The sequence below is a fragment of the Arvicanthis niloticus genome, chromosome 3 (genome assembly GCF_011762505.2).
Source record: "Arvicanthis niloticus isolate mArvNil1 chromosome 3, mArvNil1.pat.X, whole genome shotgun sequence".
Classification (NCBI taxonomy): domain Eukaryota; kingdom Metazoa; phylum Chordata; class Mammalia; order Rodentia; family Muridae; genus Arvicanthis; species Arvicanthis niloticus.
In genome coordinates, this window is record NC_047660.1 from 83,552,778 (window position 1) to 83,565,210 (window position 12,433).

At 51.5% G+C, this 12,433-nt stretch overlaps 1 protein-coding gene across 2 annotated transcripts in view; it reads right to left on the reverse strand.

The window, feature by feature from the left end:
• The window catches only part of Stab1 (stabilin 1), a 29,584-nt gene that overhangs the window by 4,086 nt on the left and 13,065 nt on the right, over window positions 1–12,433 (reverse strand). For both annotated transcript variants that reach the window (XM_076931354.1, XM_034498083.3), the window contains exons 23-53: window positions 11,973–12,159; window positions 11,770–11,863; window positions 11,493–11,651; window positions 9,775–9,870; window positions 9,064–9,159; window positions 8,885–8,932; window positions 8,650–8,780; window positions 8,355–8,466; window positions 7,970–8,047; window positions 7,793–7,891; window positions 7,577–7,678; window positions 7,321–7,452; window positions 6,983–7,111; window positions 6,413–6,469; window positions 5,961–6,044; window positions 5,232–5,427; window positions 5,027–5,122; window positions 4,895–4,940; window positions 4,739–4,815; window positions 4,521–4,646; window positions 4,258–4,331; window positions 4,080–4,154; window positions 3,719–3,841; window positions 3,355–3,402; window positions 3,091–3,168; window positions 2,840–2,986; window positions 2,257–2,397; window positions 2,108–2,167; window positions 413–589; window positions 255–341; window positions 14–163 (exon numbers count right to left, since the gene is read on the reverse strand). In XM_076931354.1, coding sequence (XP_076787469.1) covers window positions 14–163; window positions 255–341; window positions 413–589; window positions 2,108–2,167; window positions 2,257–2,397; window positions 2,840–2,986; window positions 3,091–3,168; window positions 3,355–3,402; window positions 3,719–3,841; window positions 4,080–4,154; window positions 4,258–4,331; window positions 4,521–4,646; window positions 4,739–4,815; window positions 4,895–4,940; window positions 5,027–5,122; window positions 5,232–5,427; window positions 5,961–6,044; window positions 6,413–6,469; window positions 6,983–7,111; window positions 7,321–7,452; window positions 7,577–7,678; window positions 7,793–7,891; window positions 7,970–8,047; window positions 8,355–8,466; window positions 8,650–8,780; window positions 8,885–8,932; window positions 9,064–9,159; window positions 9,775–9,870; window positions 11,493–11,651; window positions 11,770–11,863; window positions 11,973–12,159 — 3,305 coding nt within the window. The remainder of the gene's footprint in view (window positions 1–13; window positions 164–254; window positions 342–412; window positions 590–2,107; window positions 2,168–2,256; window positions 2,398–2,839; window positions 2,987–3,090; window positions 3,169–3,354; window positions 3,403–3,718; window positions 3,842–4,079; window positions 4,155–4,257; window positions 4,332–4,520; window positions 4,647–4,738; window positions 4,816–4,894; window positions 4,941–5,026; window positions 5,123–5,231; window positions 5,428–5,960; window positions 6,045–6,412; window positions 6,470–6,982; window positions 7,112–7,320; window positions 7,453–7,576; window positions 7,679–7,792; window positions 7,892–7,969; window positions 8,048–8,354; window positions 8,467–8,649; window positions 8,781–8,884; window positions 8,933–9,063; window positions 9,160–9,774; window positions 9,871–11,492; window positions 11,652–11,769; window positions 11,864–11,972; window positions 12,160–12,433) is intronic.

Here is a 12,433-nt window from a genome sequence, read left to right on the forward strand (position 1 = left end):
TGGCCTTCCTCACCATTTGAAGTGGCTGGGGTTCAAAGCGATCACAGCGGGCACCAAGGTCAGGTGGTTCCAGCAGCTGGTCAATGCCATAAGCCAGGCCACCCTCAAAGGGCAAGTGTCGTTGCACAATGCGGGCCTCGTCTTCACCTACCATGAGCTCACCCTAAAGGGGGAAGATATAAGAGTCATGGGCATTGCAGCCCCTAACTGCCCTGCTTTTTTTTCCCTTAACCACGAATTCTCCCTAGACTCACAGGCCGGGCAAGACTGCAGGAGAAAGAGATGGTGTTTCCATGCATGGTTCGGAGTTGGCCCAGGTTGGGTAGGTCAGATGCCAAGGCCTAAACAAATGGAGATGTGATTGGAGTTGGGTATGTAGACTGTAGGGACCAAAGCTTAGGTGTGTGCACACCTCAATGTTGCGAATCACATGACCCCGCAGAATGGCCGCCAGTTTGTCACGGTGGTCCTCGTGGTAGAGCCAGTTCTTCCGTTCAGGAGACAGGGCTTGCAGGGCAGAATCTGTGGGCCACAGCATAGTGAAGGGACGGTGGGATGCATCTTGAAGCATGGGCAGGAGTCCAGCCACCTGTGGGTAGAACAACCGTGTGACAGTAGTAGATGAGGCTGGACCACAGAAAGAAGGTCCAGAGAGACCCGGGCACTGATAACTAGCCATACTTATCTGCAGTCATTCCCTCATCTGCAGGTCTGAAGACCCCCGCAGATGCCTTAAATTACAGTGAACCAAACATATAAACCATATGTATATAAACCACACATATACTTCTTACCTGGGATAAAGTATTATCTATAAACTAGACACAATAAGAGATAAATAGGGCTGGAGAGATGGCTCAGCAGTCAAGAGCATTGGCTCCTCTTCCAAAGGACCCAGGTTCAATTCCCAGCACCCACATGGCAGCTCACATAAAATTTGCCTTAGATCTGAGACAATTCCTTCTTCCTCCTATATAACTCCAGTTCAAAGAAATCTGACAGACATATATGTGCAGGCAGAACCCCAGTGAACATAAAATAAAATAAATAAATCATTTTAAAAAACATTATGTATATAATTTTTTCCAAAATAAAGAACATTACAGGGCTGGAGAGATGGCTCAGTGGTTAAGAGCACTGACGGCTCTTCCAGAGGTCCTGAGTTCAATTCCCGGAAACCACATGGTGGCTCACAACCATCTGTGATAGGGTCTGATGCCCTCTGCTAGTGTGTCTGAAGACAGCTATAGTGTACTCGCATACATAAAATATACATAAAATAAATAAATCTTTAAAAAAATAAAAAATGTTACATATTTGCAGAAAGATGGATGTAACTGCCAATGATAACATTAAGTGAATTAATAAAGTCTTAGAAAAACAACTATTGTGTGTTTTTTCTTTCACTGGTGGTTTCTAGATCATGAATAAAATCATAAAATCATGTGTATATGTGATTTAAGCAAAATGAAACTGTCGAGGGAAACAAAAGAATTAAAATGGAGGGGGGCTGAGGGCGGGTAGGAAGGAGTCAGGGAACATACCCAACATGTAATGTTTGCTTGTCTAGAAATATTCCTTATTAAACACAGTATTGTGTACCCTGAACATTTTAAATAATTTACAATGAAAACAAATACAAATATTAAGTATTTTTAAAATTCGAGCTATTTCTGGGTTTTTCAGTTTAATAGTTTTTATGCTTAACCTGCTTTTGTTTGTGTGTATGAAGCGTGGGGAAAGAACATGGCTGCCACTGCACTGTGGAGACCCTACAGGAATTGGCTTTCTCCTGCTACGTGGGTCTCAGGGAGCAAACTCAGGTTGTCAGGCTTGGCAGCAAGCAGGCTCACCAGCTGAGACATCTTGCCAATATGATTGAACATAAAATTGAAATTGTGGATAGGTGAGACATTGTTTATGGGAACACATACAAGGATACATTTCCACACACCTTGGTTGTGTACTTCCTCATGTGTGTCCACATTGGGAGGCTCTTACATTGTACAAGGAAATTCATATAGGCATATTCATTCCCAGAAAGAGGTAAGCCTACATACAGTTGCACACACACATTGCACGCATTGGCAGTTCATGAGAGCAGTACCGTCAACAGGCGGCTGAAGATCTTGTAACCGAAGCTTTTAGCAGCAGTGGTGACATTTCTCTGGGAAAGAGTAACCATGAGCCACATGGTCAGGTGGGAAGAGGGGATCCCAAACTGCCACCCAGCCCCAGGTTCTTTCTCAGCCATACCAGAGGGACTGGAATAGCACCAGCTTCCCAGTGTAGCACATCTGGTGGCAGCAGGACACGGTCGATGAAGTGCAGGACACCATTCACGGCCTCGTGATCACTGCTTACCACCCGAGCAAAGTCATTGAGATAAATGCTGCCCTGTGGGAGACGCATGGTTGCATTGACCGATTCGTGGGGTGATTAAATCGATGGGGTGTGCCAGAGAGCAGGGCCAGAGATGATAGCCAGTCCTGCACTTTGAGGTTGAAGGTGAGCTGGTCAAGGGCAAAATGAAGACATGGGGAAGGGCTTCCATCCCACTATGAGAAGCCTACACAAAGCACCACGCTAGGCTTGCCAATGTGGGAACTTGGTGCTGGTACCAGCTTACCTTGCGAGTTCCAGGTTGGGGCAGGCCAGTGCTAATGAGTAGGGCCCAGAGTATGGGTACCCTCTGGGCCAGACTCCTCTCCCTCTTACTTCAGATGTGGGCTGAGTATTAAAGGAACGGAGGCAGGGCACAGGGACTGAATCTAGGGGCTGAATCCTAACCCTGTAGGAGGACCCTGCAGCCAGTAGGACCAACAGTGTAAGAACTCACCTCCCTCTCACTAACACGCAGTGTGTGCCCAGACAGCGCAGTGACATATGCCTGCTCCAGCATCTCTTGGCTCCCCAGTTTCCGGCAGCCAACCACATGGTAGCGAAACACAAGCTGGCGATGAGCACGTATCCTAGCCAGCTCATCCTAGCATAGATTCATGAAGACAGTGGGAGCCAATGATTGTCACCTCTGCCCCTGCCATGACTAGAGTATTCATCCCTCTCCAGTCTGCTTCCAGGGCTGTATACCTGTGACATGTTGCTTATTAAATCAGCATGTGGCACGAAGATGGTGAAAGGCCCATCACCCTTGAGCTCCTTGTATTCCTGGGGAGGCAGGACACAACTTGAGCACAAAAGGGATGATCTGGGACCAACTTGGAAGGTCTAACAATCTTCCTGATCCTGAGAGACACCAGGCCGGCCAACCCCCTCAACCAAATGGGATCACTGAGGTCCAGAGATGGTTGGAGCTTGCCCAGCAGCTCTCAGAGGCCTAGGCTGGGGACTCACCAGGAGGTGGAGGCTGAAGAAGGAGGCATACTTATTCCGGAGCAGCTCCTGGGGATAGAGAATCAGCTCAGATTTGGGGCGACCCCCCATTCAGGGGCTGGTGCCTGTTCTAGCATCAACAGCCCAAGGTCTGGCCAAGGCAGAGACAGGGAAAGGAAAGCCAGGGAGGGCTCTGAGCCAGGGTCGGGATTGTTTTCATGTGGTGTAGAGGAGTTTTAGCCCAGGAATAAGCAAAGGTCAGATTCAGGGTCATGGGGTCATGGTCAAGGATCAGAATTGAATATGGGGGTCTTAGCTAAGATTGCTGTTCAGGTTTATGAGGTGTAACGACAATCGAGTCTGGGTCAGGCGTGAAAATCATTACCAGTCCAACTCGCCCATGACAGGTGATACCGTCCCCCACAGTATGTGTTGAGTCACAGGAACATGTCCTCTGCCCATCTCCTGTGCTTTTGCACACAGCATAAGGACTGCAGCCTCCATTGTTCTGAGAGTGAGAAAAGGAGGAAGAGGAAGACCATAATGGTGTCCTGGCACCTCCGAAACACCAGCCTTGGGGAGATGCCTCATATCCCTGCTCAACCCTCAAAGCTTTATCTCTACCGCTGAGCCGGACTTGAGCTAGGGGTAAGGGAGGCCCTGGAACCATCCTGGGGATGAAGAAGGCTGCTCCTACCCACAGTCCCCTTTCCTTGACAAACGAGATAGGATGTTGAGGGCCTGACCTGGGAGCAAGGATCCAGAAGCTTGCAGGTCTGAATGCCATCGCCACTGTAGCCCTCACGGCAGTTGCAGGAGACCTGTCACAAATCCTGATCATTGTGGCTGCAGAGAGCCCGGAATGAAAGGGCTACCCCAGACCTGGTCTGAATAGAGGCCCCAGTGTCAAGCCTGTCGACTGACCTGCTGGGGGCCTGTGGGGAGACATTCAGCATGAACATGACAGCCCCCATTGTGGACGAGACAGCTGTTTATTTCTAGGGGAAGAGACACTGTGATGAGGGATAGCCCATGATGATCCCGCCATTCACCTGTCCCCAAGTGCCAGCTCCTTCCTGTTTGGGCCCCAAGTCACCACACACCCTTTGTACCTTCAGTCGTTCTTAGCCTAACTCAGATCACTAAAATACCCTCCCCTCATACGTGTCTGTCCTGGGACACCTCACCCTGGCACAGCTCCCCGTCGCCCGTGTAGCCATCCTGGCAGGTGCATGTCCGCTGCCCAGGAGCCACCTTGGTACAGTTGGCATAGGGTGAGCAGCCCCCATGGCCAGAGGCGCAGGGATCCACCTCTAGGGATAGAAGTTGTGAGAAAGGTTAGAGAGAAGATGGGACAGCCACCTCATGCATTCCAGAGTGGAGCTCAGGATGTCCCCAGGCCAACCTGAGCAATAACTGCCGTTGCCTGAATATCCTGCAGCGCAGACACAGGCAGGGATTCCAGCGGAGTCCTTTATGCAGCTGGGAGGGGTGGCAGCCATTTAGCCTGTGTCGGTCCCATCTTGCCCACAGTCGCCCCGCCACGGTTGGGCTCACTTACTTGGCATTGGGATCGCACTTCTTGGGACATTGATGATCAGTGATTTCTGAGAGCAGGAGAGAAGGTTCCCGTCACTCAGACAAGAATTTTTCCCTATCATCATTTGCCTGTAGCCCCCTGGGACCCGCTTACTCTGGTCACAGCGGAGACCCTGCCAGCCCACATTACAGACACAGCTTCCGTTCCCGCGCAGCCCCTCCTGGCACAGCCCATGGTCACAGTCACATACTGGAAGTGGGATAGTGGAGGACAGGAGTTACTTGCCTGCCCCTTATGGTACAGTACCCAGTCTGCTTTCCTTCCCAAGGGCCGACATCCTACTCTATGCAGACCTCACCTCCAGAGCAGGTGGGTCCATAGCGGCCCAGCTCACACATCTCACAGGCTGTTCCATGGAATCCCTCTTGGCAGCGACATTCCCCATTGCCCAGGAACCTGTCTTGGCACTGCCCATGCCCTGAGCATATTCCACCTAGACCCCCTGGGCATGGTTCACATAGGGTGCCAAAGAAGCCTGGGCAGCAGTCGGGCACCTGTAGGGGCAGGGGGATAGGAAGGGAAGGGAAGGAGAGAGGCCCAGGCCAGGATTGATGCCACTAGCCAGGGAGAGGTGATAACAACAGTTCAGGGCCACACAGACACAGAGCAAAGCAACTTGGAAGCACAAACCCAGGGAGGGTAGACCGGAACAGGCAGGGAGGATGCCTTCCACAACCTTTCCCTGGTGGGGGTAGGCTCAAACCGAGAGGACTGTGACTGCACAGATCGCACAGGAGGAGCATAAAGCCTGGCTACTGCCACTGGGTTTGGCTGATGGTGCCAGCTCTGGGATGTGACCCTGTGTCTTTCTCCTATCCCCATTCCCCAGGGATTAGACAGACACAGGACCAACAGTAGCCCTCTGATTTGGGACATTCCTAAGGCCTTTGTTTTGCTGTCTTTGCCGGAGGCTCAGCATCTCTGCCCTTGAAATCAGTCTAAACTCTTCCTTGGGGGTTGGAGGTGGGGGCTCCTCTGTCCTCTCCTCCCTGGGTGAAGCCTTGGTGGGGGACACCTCGGAGCAAACCTGGATCTGCTTGACACATGTGTAGGAACAGCCCCGGGAGAAAGAAAGCCCAGATCTGTAGACACAGCTCTTCCTTGGTGTGTCCTAGAATGGGAGACACATAGGAAGGGTCATCTGGTAGCTTGGGCAGAGGCAGGGCAGTGCACGGGAGACAAACAACCATGCTGTAAGTGTCAGAGTGAGTGGGACAGACAAACATGAGGAGGGCAGAGAAAGGAAAAGGTGGAGACCAAGGCGGATAGGGCTGATAAGGAGCTGGCGGAGGGACCGGACCTGGGGCTACAATTTTGGGTAAGTCTCCTCTGAGCAGACCTTGGCTGCAGTTCAGCCTTAACTGGGGGTTGCAACTGCCCGTACCAGGCTAGTTCCCAGCATGGGAGACCAGGCCAGAGGACGGGGTATTAGAGGGAGTATCGAAGTTAAGTCCAGAGCTGTACCAAGCCTGGCCTCACCTGCAGCTGGAAGCCTTGAGTACAGCGGAATTTCCGGGTACAGTTTATGCATTTCTCCTGGGGAATAAGGGCAAGGTATCAGTTGGTCCAGAACAAGACTGGCCAAGTGATCCTTCCTGCCACCTAGACTAACCAGCAGACTAACCAGCAGACTAACCAGCAGACTAACCAGCAGACTAGCCAGCAGACTAGCCAGCAGCTGCTGCTCCTGTGTTTTGTTTTTGTTTTTGAAACAGGGTGTGCCGGGCGGTGGTGGCGCACGCCTTTAATCCCAGCACTTGGGAGGCAGAGGCAGGCAGATTTCTGAGTTCGAGGCCAGCCTGGTCTACAGAGTGAGTTCCAGGACAGCCAGGGCTACACAAAGAAACCCTGTCTCGAAAAACCAAAAAAAAAAAAAGAAAGAAAGAAAGAAAGAAAGAAAGAAAGAGAGAGAAAAGAAACAGGGTGTCACCATGTAGCCCTGACTGGCCTCAAGCTCAGGAGATCCTGCCTGCCACAGCCTGGGATTGAAGGCATGCATCACCAGTTGCAGCTGCTGATCTGTAATATCCTCTGGCCCCAGATTCTCACCCGAAGAGCCTCTGCGTGGCTGTGTAGGCAACGGCTGGAGCCCACTGCCAAGATCCCCGACAGTCCGAAGAGGGAGCTGCCTGGGGCTTCCAGCAAAGGGCCCTCCAGTGGCATGTGGTTCACCTCAGGCTAGAAGGAGAACAAGTTGAATCTACCTACCCACTACTCATTCTTAGAGGTAACAAGACAAGAACACACTCCAGGGATAGGGGGTAACTGCAAAGATTGGGGGATGTCTCCCTGGAGCAGAAGCTGGGGTCTCTTAAGTAGAGAAGCTTCAAAGGGGCATCATTAAAGCAGAGCCCTGGAAAGGGTGTTCTAATCCCAGCCCTTCAAACCTGGCCACTATGATTGTAGAAGACCAGCCAGTGGGCAGAGCCCAGGAGGGAGTTGCGGTGTCCTCCTTTCCGCAGGACCTCCACGGAGAGTGCCTCCCCAAGGATCACGTGATGTCGCACCGTGTCTATATCCTGCCAGGAACAAATCAGTTCAGGATTTCTAAGACTCTTGAGCACTCCGAGTATCATGCCATTCCCCACCATGTTCCTTTGTCATGGCACGGGAGACTCATCTTCCCCATCCTCAAGGCCTTACCAGGATGCTGTTGTTGCCCTGGGTCTCCAGAGAGTGATTTGTGGGTACAAAGATGGTGTAGGCTTTGGCAGCCTCAATTTGGGCAACCACCAGTTTGTGGTGCTAGGGATAGAGACAGGGAACAAGGGAGATATGGCAGCTGGTGCAGGGAGCCAACCATCCCCCTCGCCCCAGCCTCCTGGGAAATCATTTCTCTTGAATGAGCCTCCTTTATACCTTTAGCTGCTCCCCGAAGAGGCGGAAGGCAGGCACTCTGTCTAGTTGCTGCAGCAACCCTGGCCCAATCTGCATGTCACCTCTTGGAGGCAACAAGACCTGGCATAGAGCAGGAGGGGCTGTCAGTTCATCATTATTGACCTAGAAAGTTTCCCACACCCCCTTCTCCTGCCATACCTGGCTAACAATGTGTAGGATGCCATTGGTAGCAAGGAGGTCGGGCACATCCACAGTGGCATTCTGCACACAGACTCTCTAGAAGGCAGCAGACAGAACTCAGTCTTTCTGGGCACTGATACATGTATCAGAGAGGCTAGCTCTCTCCCAGCCTCAGACTCTACCAGGCAGATGCATAGACCTCACCAGTACCCACATGAGAAGGGCAGAGTTACATGTGCTGACACACACAGCTTGTAAGAAGACCACGATGTGTTCTATGCAGTCTCAGAGTCAGCCTTGGGCAAGGGACTCCAGGCTTATTTCCTGGGAGCTCTGGTTTGGGGGCTGGGTGTAGCTATGGGACCACTCCAGCTCCCACACATGTCCAGAATTCATCTCTTACCCCACTGATATTGTGTATCTGCCAGCGTGTCGTGGCGCTCAATGTGGCTACTTGTTGCCCATTTAACCGGGTCAGCTCGTCCTCTGAGAAGGCACCCTGGAGAAAGTGGGCCCTAAGGAGAAGAGTTGGGGGAGGGGGGCATTGGACAGATCAGTGTGACCTACAAAAATCTTTCGGCCTGGGCTCTCCCATTGTTGTGGAGACATAGTAAACAAAGAACCAGATTCTCTTAACCTTGTCTGAGAAGGGTTCAAGGTCCTATCCAGCATCTCCTCCCCTTCCCAGCTGTCCCCACCTGACCAGCTCCGGCAGCATCTTTGGCTGCAACCAGAAGGCCTGGTCCTCAAGGCTCAGGCTACGGATGGCAGATTCAGAGGGTACCAGAGCTGTGAGTCTGCTGTTGGCAGGAAGAGTGATGCTTGAATTCTGCACACAGTAAGTGGGAACAGAGAGATAAAGATGGACATTTCTGCATCTAGGAAAGGCCTTGTAGACATAAGCCTAACCCTAGGATTCTACCCTGATCCTACCTTGAACCACTGGAAGAAGGCAGAGAAGTAGGCATTTGCCTCCAGTTCCTAAAGGGGCAGAAAAAAAGTTGAGGTTATAGACCTAAGGACAAATTGAAGTCCCCAAGCACCCTCCCTCCCAACAGGCATATAGGAGGGTAGCACAGGCATAGGGAAGAGGACAAATCTGTGCACCTTACCTGGATGATGTCTCCATAGCAACTGAAGCCATCACCACCAAAATGAGGGGGGCATGTGCAAACCCGCTGGCCTCCCCCCACTGCCTTGCAGGTAGCCTGGTAGAAGCAAGAAATAGACAGATGACAGAGTTATGGCTCTCCATTTATCTTCCAAATAACAAGCTGGGTACCACGTGTTCTCATCTTTCTCTCCCTCCATATCGTCCATTCCCAGCCCTCTGCCTGTGCAGCCACCAAGTCCTTCTATGCTCCCCTCCAACTATTTTGTCTGTGTTTCCAGAGCCCATTCAGTAGGCCTGCTCCCAGTACCACAGAGCACTGGAAACCATCTCATGAGGCATTAACAAGGGACTTGGGAAGCCAGCACTAAAGAGCAATAAAGGTAGCCATGACTTTCAGCAGCTGAGCTTTTGAAAGTGGGGGGGGGGGTTGCTGTCAAAGGCAGATCTGCTGTAGGATAGAAGGGCAGAGAGAGATCAAGGGGCAGCAAGGGGCTTGGACGGGCCAGAGGTTCAAGGATCAGGGTGAAACAGTGAGGGGTCTGGGCAGCCTGGACTGGCTCTTGGAGCCTTAATGACACGGCATAAAGGCTGTATCCTATGATAGAGTAAAGGAGTGGTCACTTTAGGAAGATTCCAGTGCTAAGGACAGATGGACAAGCCAGTTGCATCAGGCTTTTCCCGGGAACTTGAGCCCCTTAAACCCACTTACCAGGCCGTGGCAGCCACCATTGCCTACTCGACAGGGGTCAATAGGGCTGCACTCGTAGCCATCTCCAGCGAAGCCCAGTTTACATGTGCATCGGCTCTGGGGAAGCCAGGGAACAGAGAGTCTTATCTCACCACAGACTCCATCTCTTCCTCTACTCCCCAGGAGACCTGCTCATACCCTAGAGGGGCTCTTAAAATCTTGCCCTTGGTGAACTGTGCTCTGGAGCCCCAGGAGGAAGACCAGCTCCCAGAGCAAGGCTGATAAGAGATGCCCCTGGCTGGGAAGCTTCCTTAGAGACTCACCACCACCCTGTACTCAGAACCTCATCAAGGCCATTGGCTGGAGGTCAGTGGCTTGTGGCAAGTGGGCAGGTGTCAGCCAAGGCCAGCCCCAGGAAGGGAACTGAGATCCTATTTCCTCCCCTGTGACCCAGTCAACTGTTCTGGTCTCTACCCCATTAGGGACATATCTTCAGGCTTGTCTGCCCTACAGATGAGCCCAGGTGAGGCCCCCTCACCTCCAGATCTTAATTTTGGGGGTCGGGGATATCTAACTCAGTGCATTCAAAGCCTCAGCTCTGAGCTCTCTTTCCAGCCTTCTCTTCACAGGGTCTCACTACTAGTCCAATGGTATTCAGTGTGAGATCCCCTGCTTCTGTCTCCTGAGTGCTCCCCGGCTCCTAGGGGGTTCAGAGCTCTTACGCCAGTCTGAGTTTTTACTGTCAATACTCCACAGACTGCTGGGCCAGAGGCCACCATAGGACGAGAAGATGGAGCCATGAAGAGATGGCTCAGAACCAGTCACGCCTGGCCTCCTGCTGGTACACTAGATATTCTTTTGAAAATATTTATTTATGCAAATTTATTTTATGTGTATGGGTGCAGGGACTAGAGTTACAGACAGCTGTGAGCTGCCATGTGGGTTCTGGGAATCAAACCCAGGTTCTTAGCAAGAGCAGCATGGCTCTTAACCATTGATCCATCTCTCCAGTTCTAATTTATTTGTGCTTGCTTTTTGCCTGCATTATGTCTGTGTGCTACATGCATAAGGTGCCTACAGAGGCCAGGGGAAGGCATCAGATCCTCTGGAACTGGAGTTCTAGACAGTGTCTTAGCTGCCATATGGGTGCTAGAAATCTAACCCAGATCCTTTGTAAGAGCTACAAGTGCGTAACCACTGAGCAGTCTCTCCAACCTGGCTTAGATTTTGTTTTGTTTTGAGACAAGGTCTCTCTATTGTGTAGCTCTGGTTGGTAACAAGCTGGCCTCAAGATCATCTGCTTCTGCCTCAGGAGTGCTGAGATTAAAGGGGTGCCCCACTGTGCCTGGTCTGTGTTAGACCTTGTCAGAACTCTGGTCCGTGAACCTCAACATTCTTGATCTGGAGGCTCTGGGTACAAGATCCCATAACAAATATGCAAGACTAGATTATGAAATTCCAGCGATAGATTCATGTGAACCTACATACAGACTTGGGGCCTCCAGAGGAAAGCTTTCCCCCTGCCTTGCTTAGTAGTATTACATTCCCTGAGTCGAAGAGAGAGGTCGCCCTATGTCAGGTGCTTGGTTACACATGGAGATCCAGTGGGCACACGAGTGACCAGTGCCAGGGTGCATGACTTCATCTGCATCTGTGGGTCCAGATTCGGAGCTTACAGTGGATGTTCCTAAGCTTAGATTGGGTTAGAGAAAGTCCCCAGATATCCTCCTGTGCCTCACCTGTCCAGGGCCCACATAGCTGCAGAGAGCATCAGCGTGGCAGCCACCTCGAGTGTCCAGCCCACATTCATCGATGGCCACACAGATGCGGCCATCCCCACTCCAGCCTTTGTGGCAAATGCACTGGTGGGTACCCAGATCTCCAGGGACACATTCAGCCTGTGTGGGTTATAAATAAGTGACTCAGGGTTACATGGTCATAGCTGGAGACCAAGAAGCCCCATCCTGCCCCTGGGTCAGTAAAAGGGTAAGGAGAAAGGCAGAGAGAGGAACTAACGTTCTCTGAGCAGCCACCACGGTCTGGGCGTGAGCAAGGATTGCTGCGTTTGCAGGAGAAGCCATTACCTTCGAAACCATCATGGCAGACACACCTGGTGGAGGGGAGAAGCGGCCCATTTGAGCCTGGGGAAGAGGCTGGAGAATGAGCAAACTGATGTGTAATTATGGACGGAGCACAAAAGAAGCCAGAGTCCTCCTCACCTGGCAACACCCTCCTGAATAACACAGTGAGCGTCCAGGTGGCAGGGCTGGGCCAGCCCTACAGATCCACAGTTTCCCATGGATTCATTGCAGAAGCGACCTTGGAAGCCAGGGGCACATGTACCCTGCTGGCACACCCCTCCACTGCCAGGACGGTTGTCACACAGACCATGGACACAGCCACAGTCTGTAAGGGAAGAGATGAGAATGGAGAAACCGGACAGGAAGCAGGGCTTGTTAGGAGCCAGGACTGTTTTGTAAAGTACAGGTCAGGGCTGGGAATGGAGTATTTATAATAGATGACTATATGTTATATGAGCCTGTATTAGGACTCTTAAATCACAGATCATCTCATATCAATGAATAGGCATGTAAACTACAAGGGAGGCCATTTTGTTGTATTTTTTGTTTGCTTTTGTTTTTTGTTTGTTTGTTTGTTTGTTTTGAGACAGGGTTTCTCC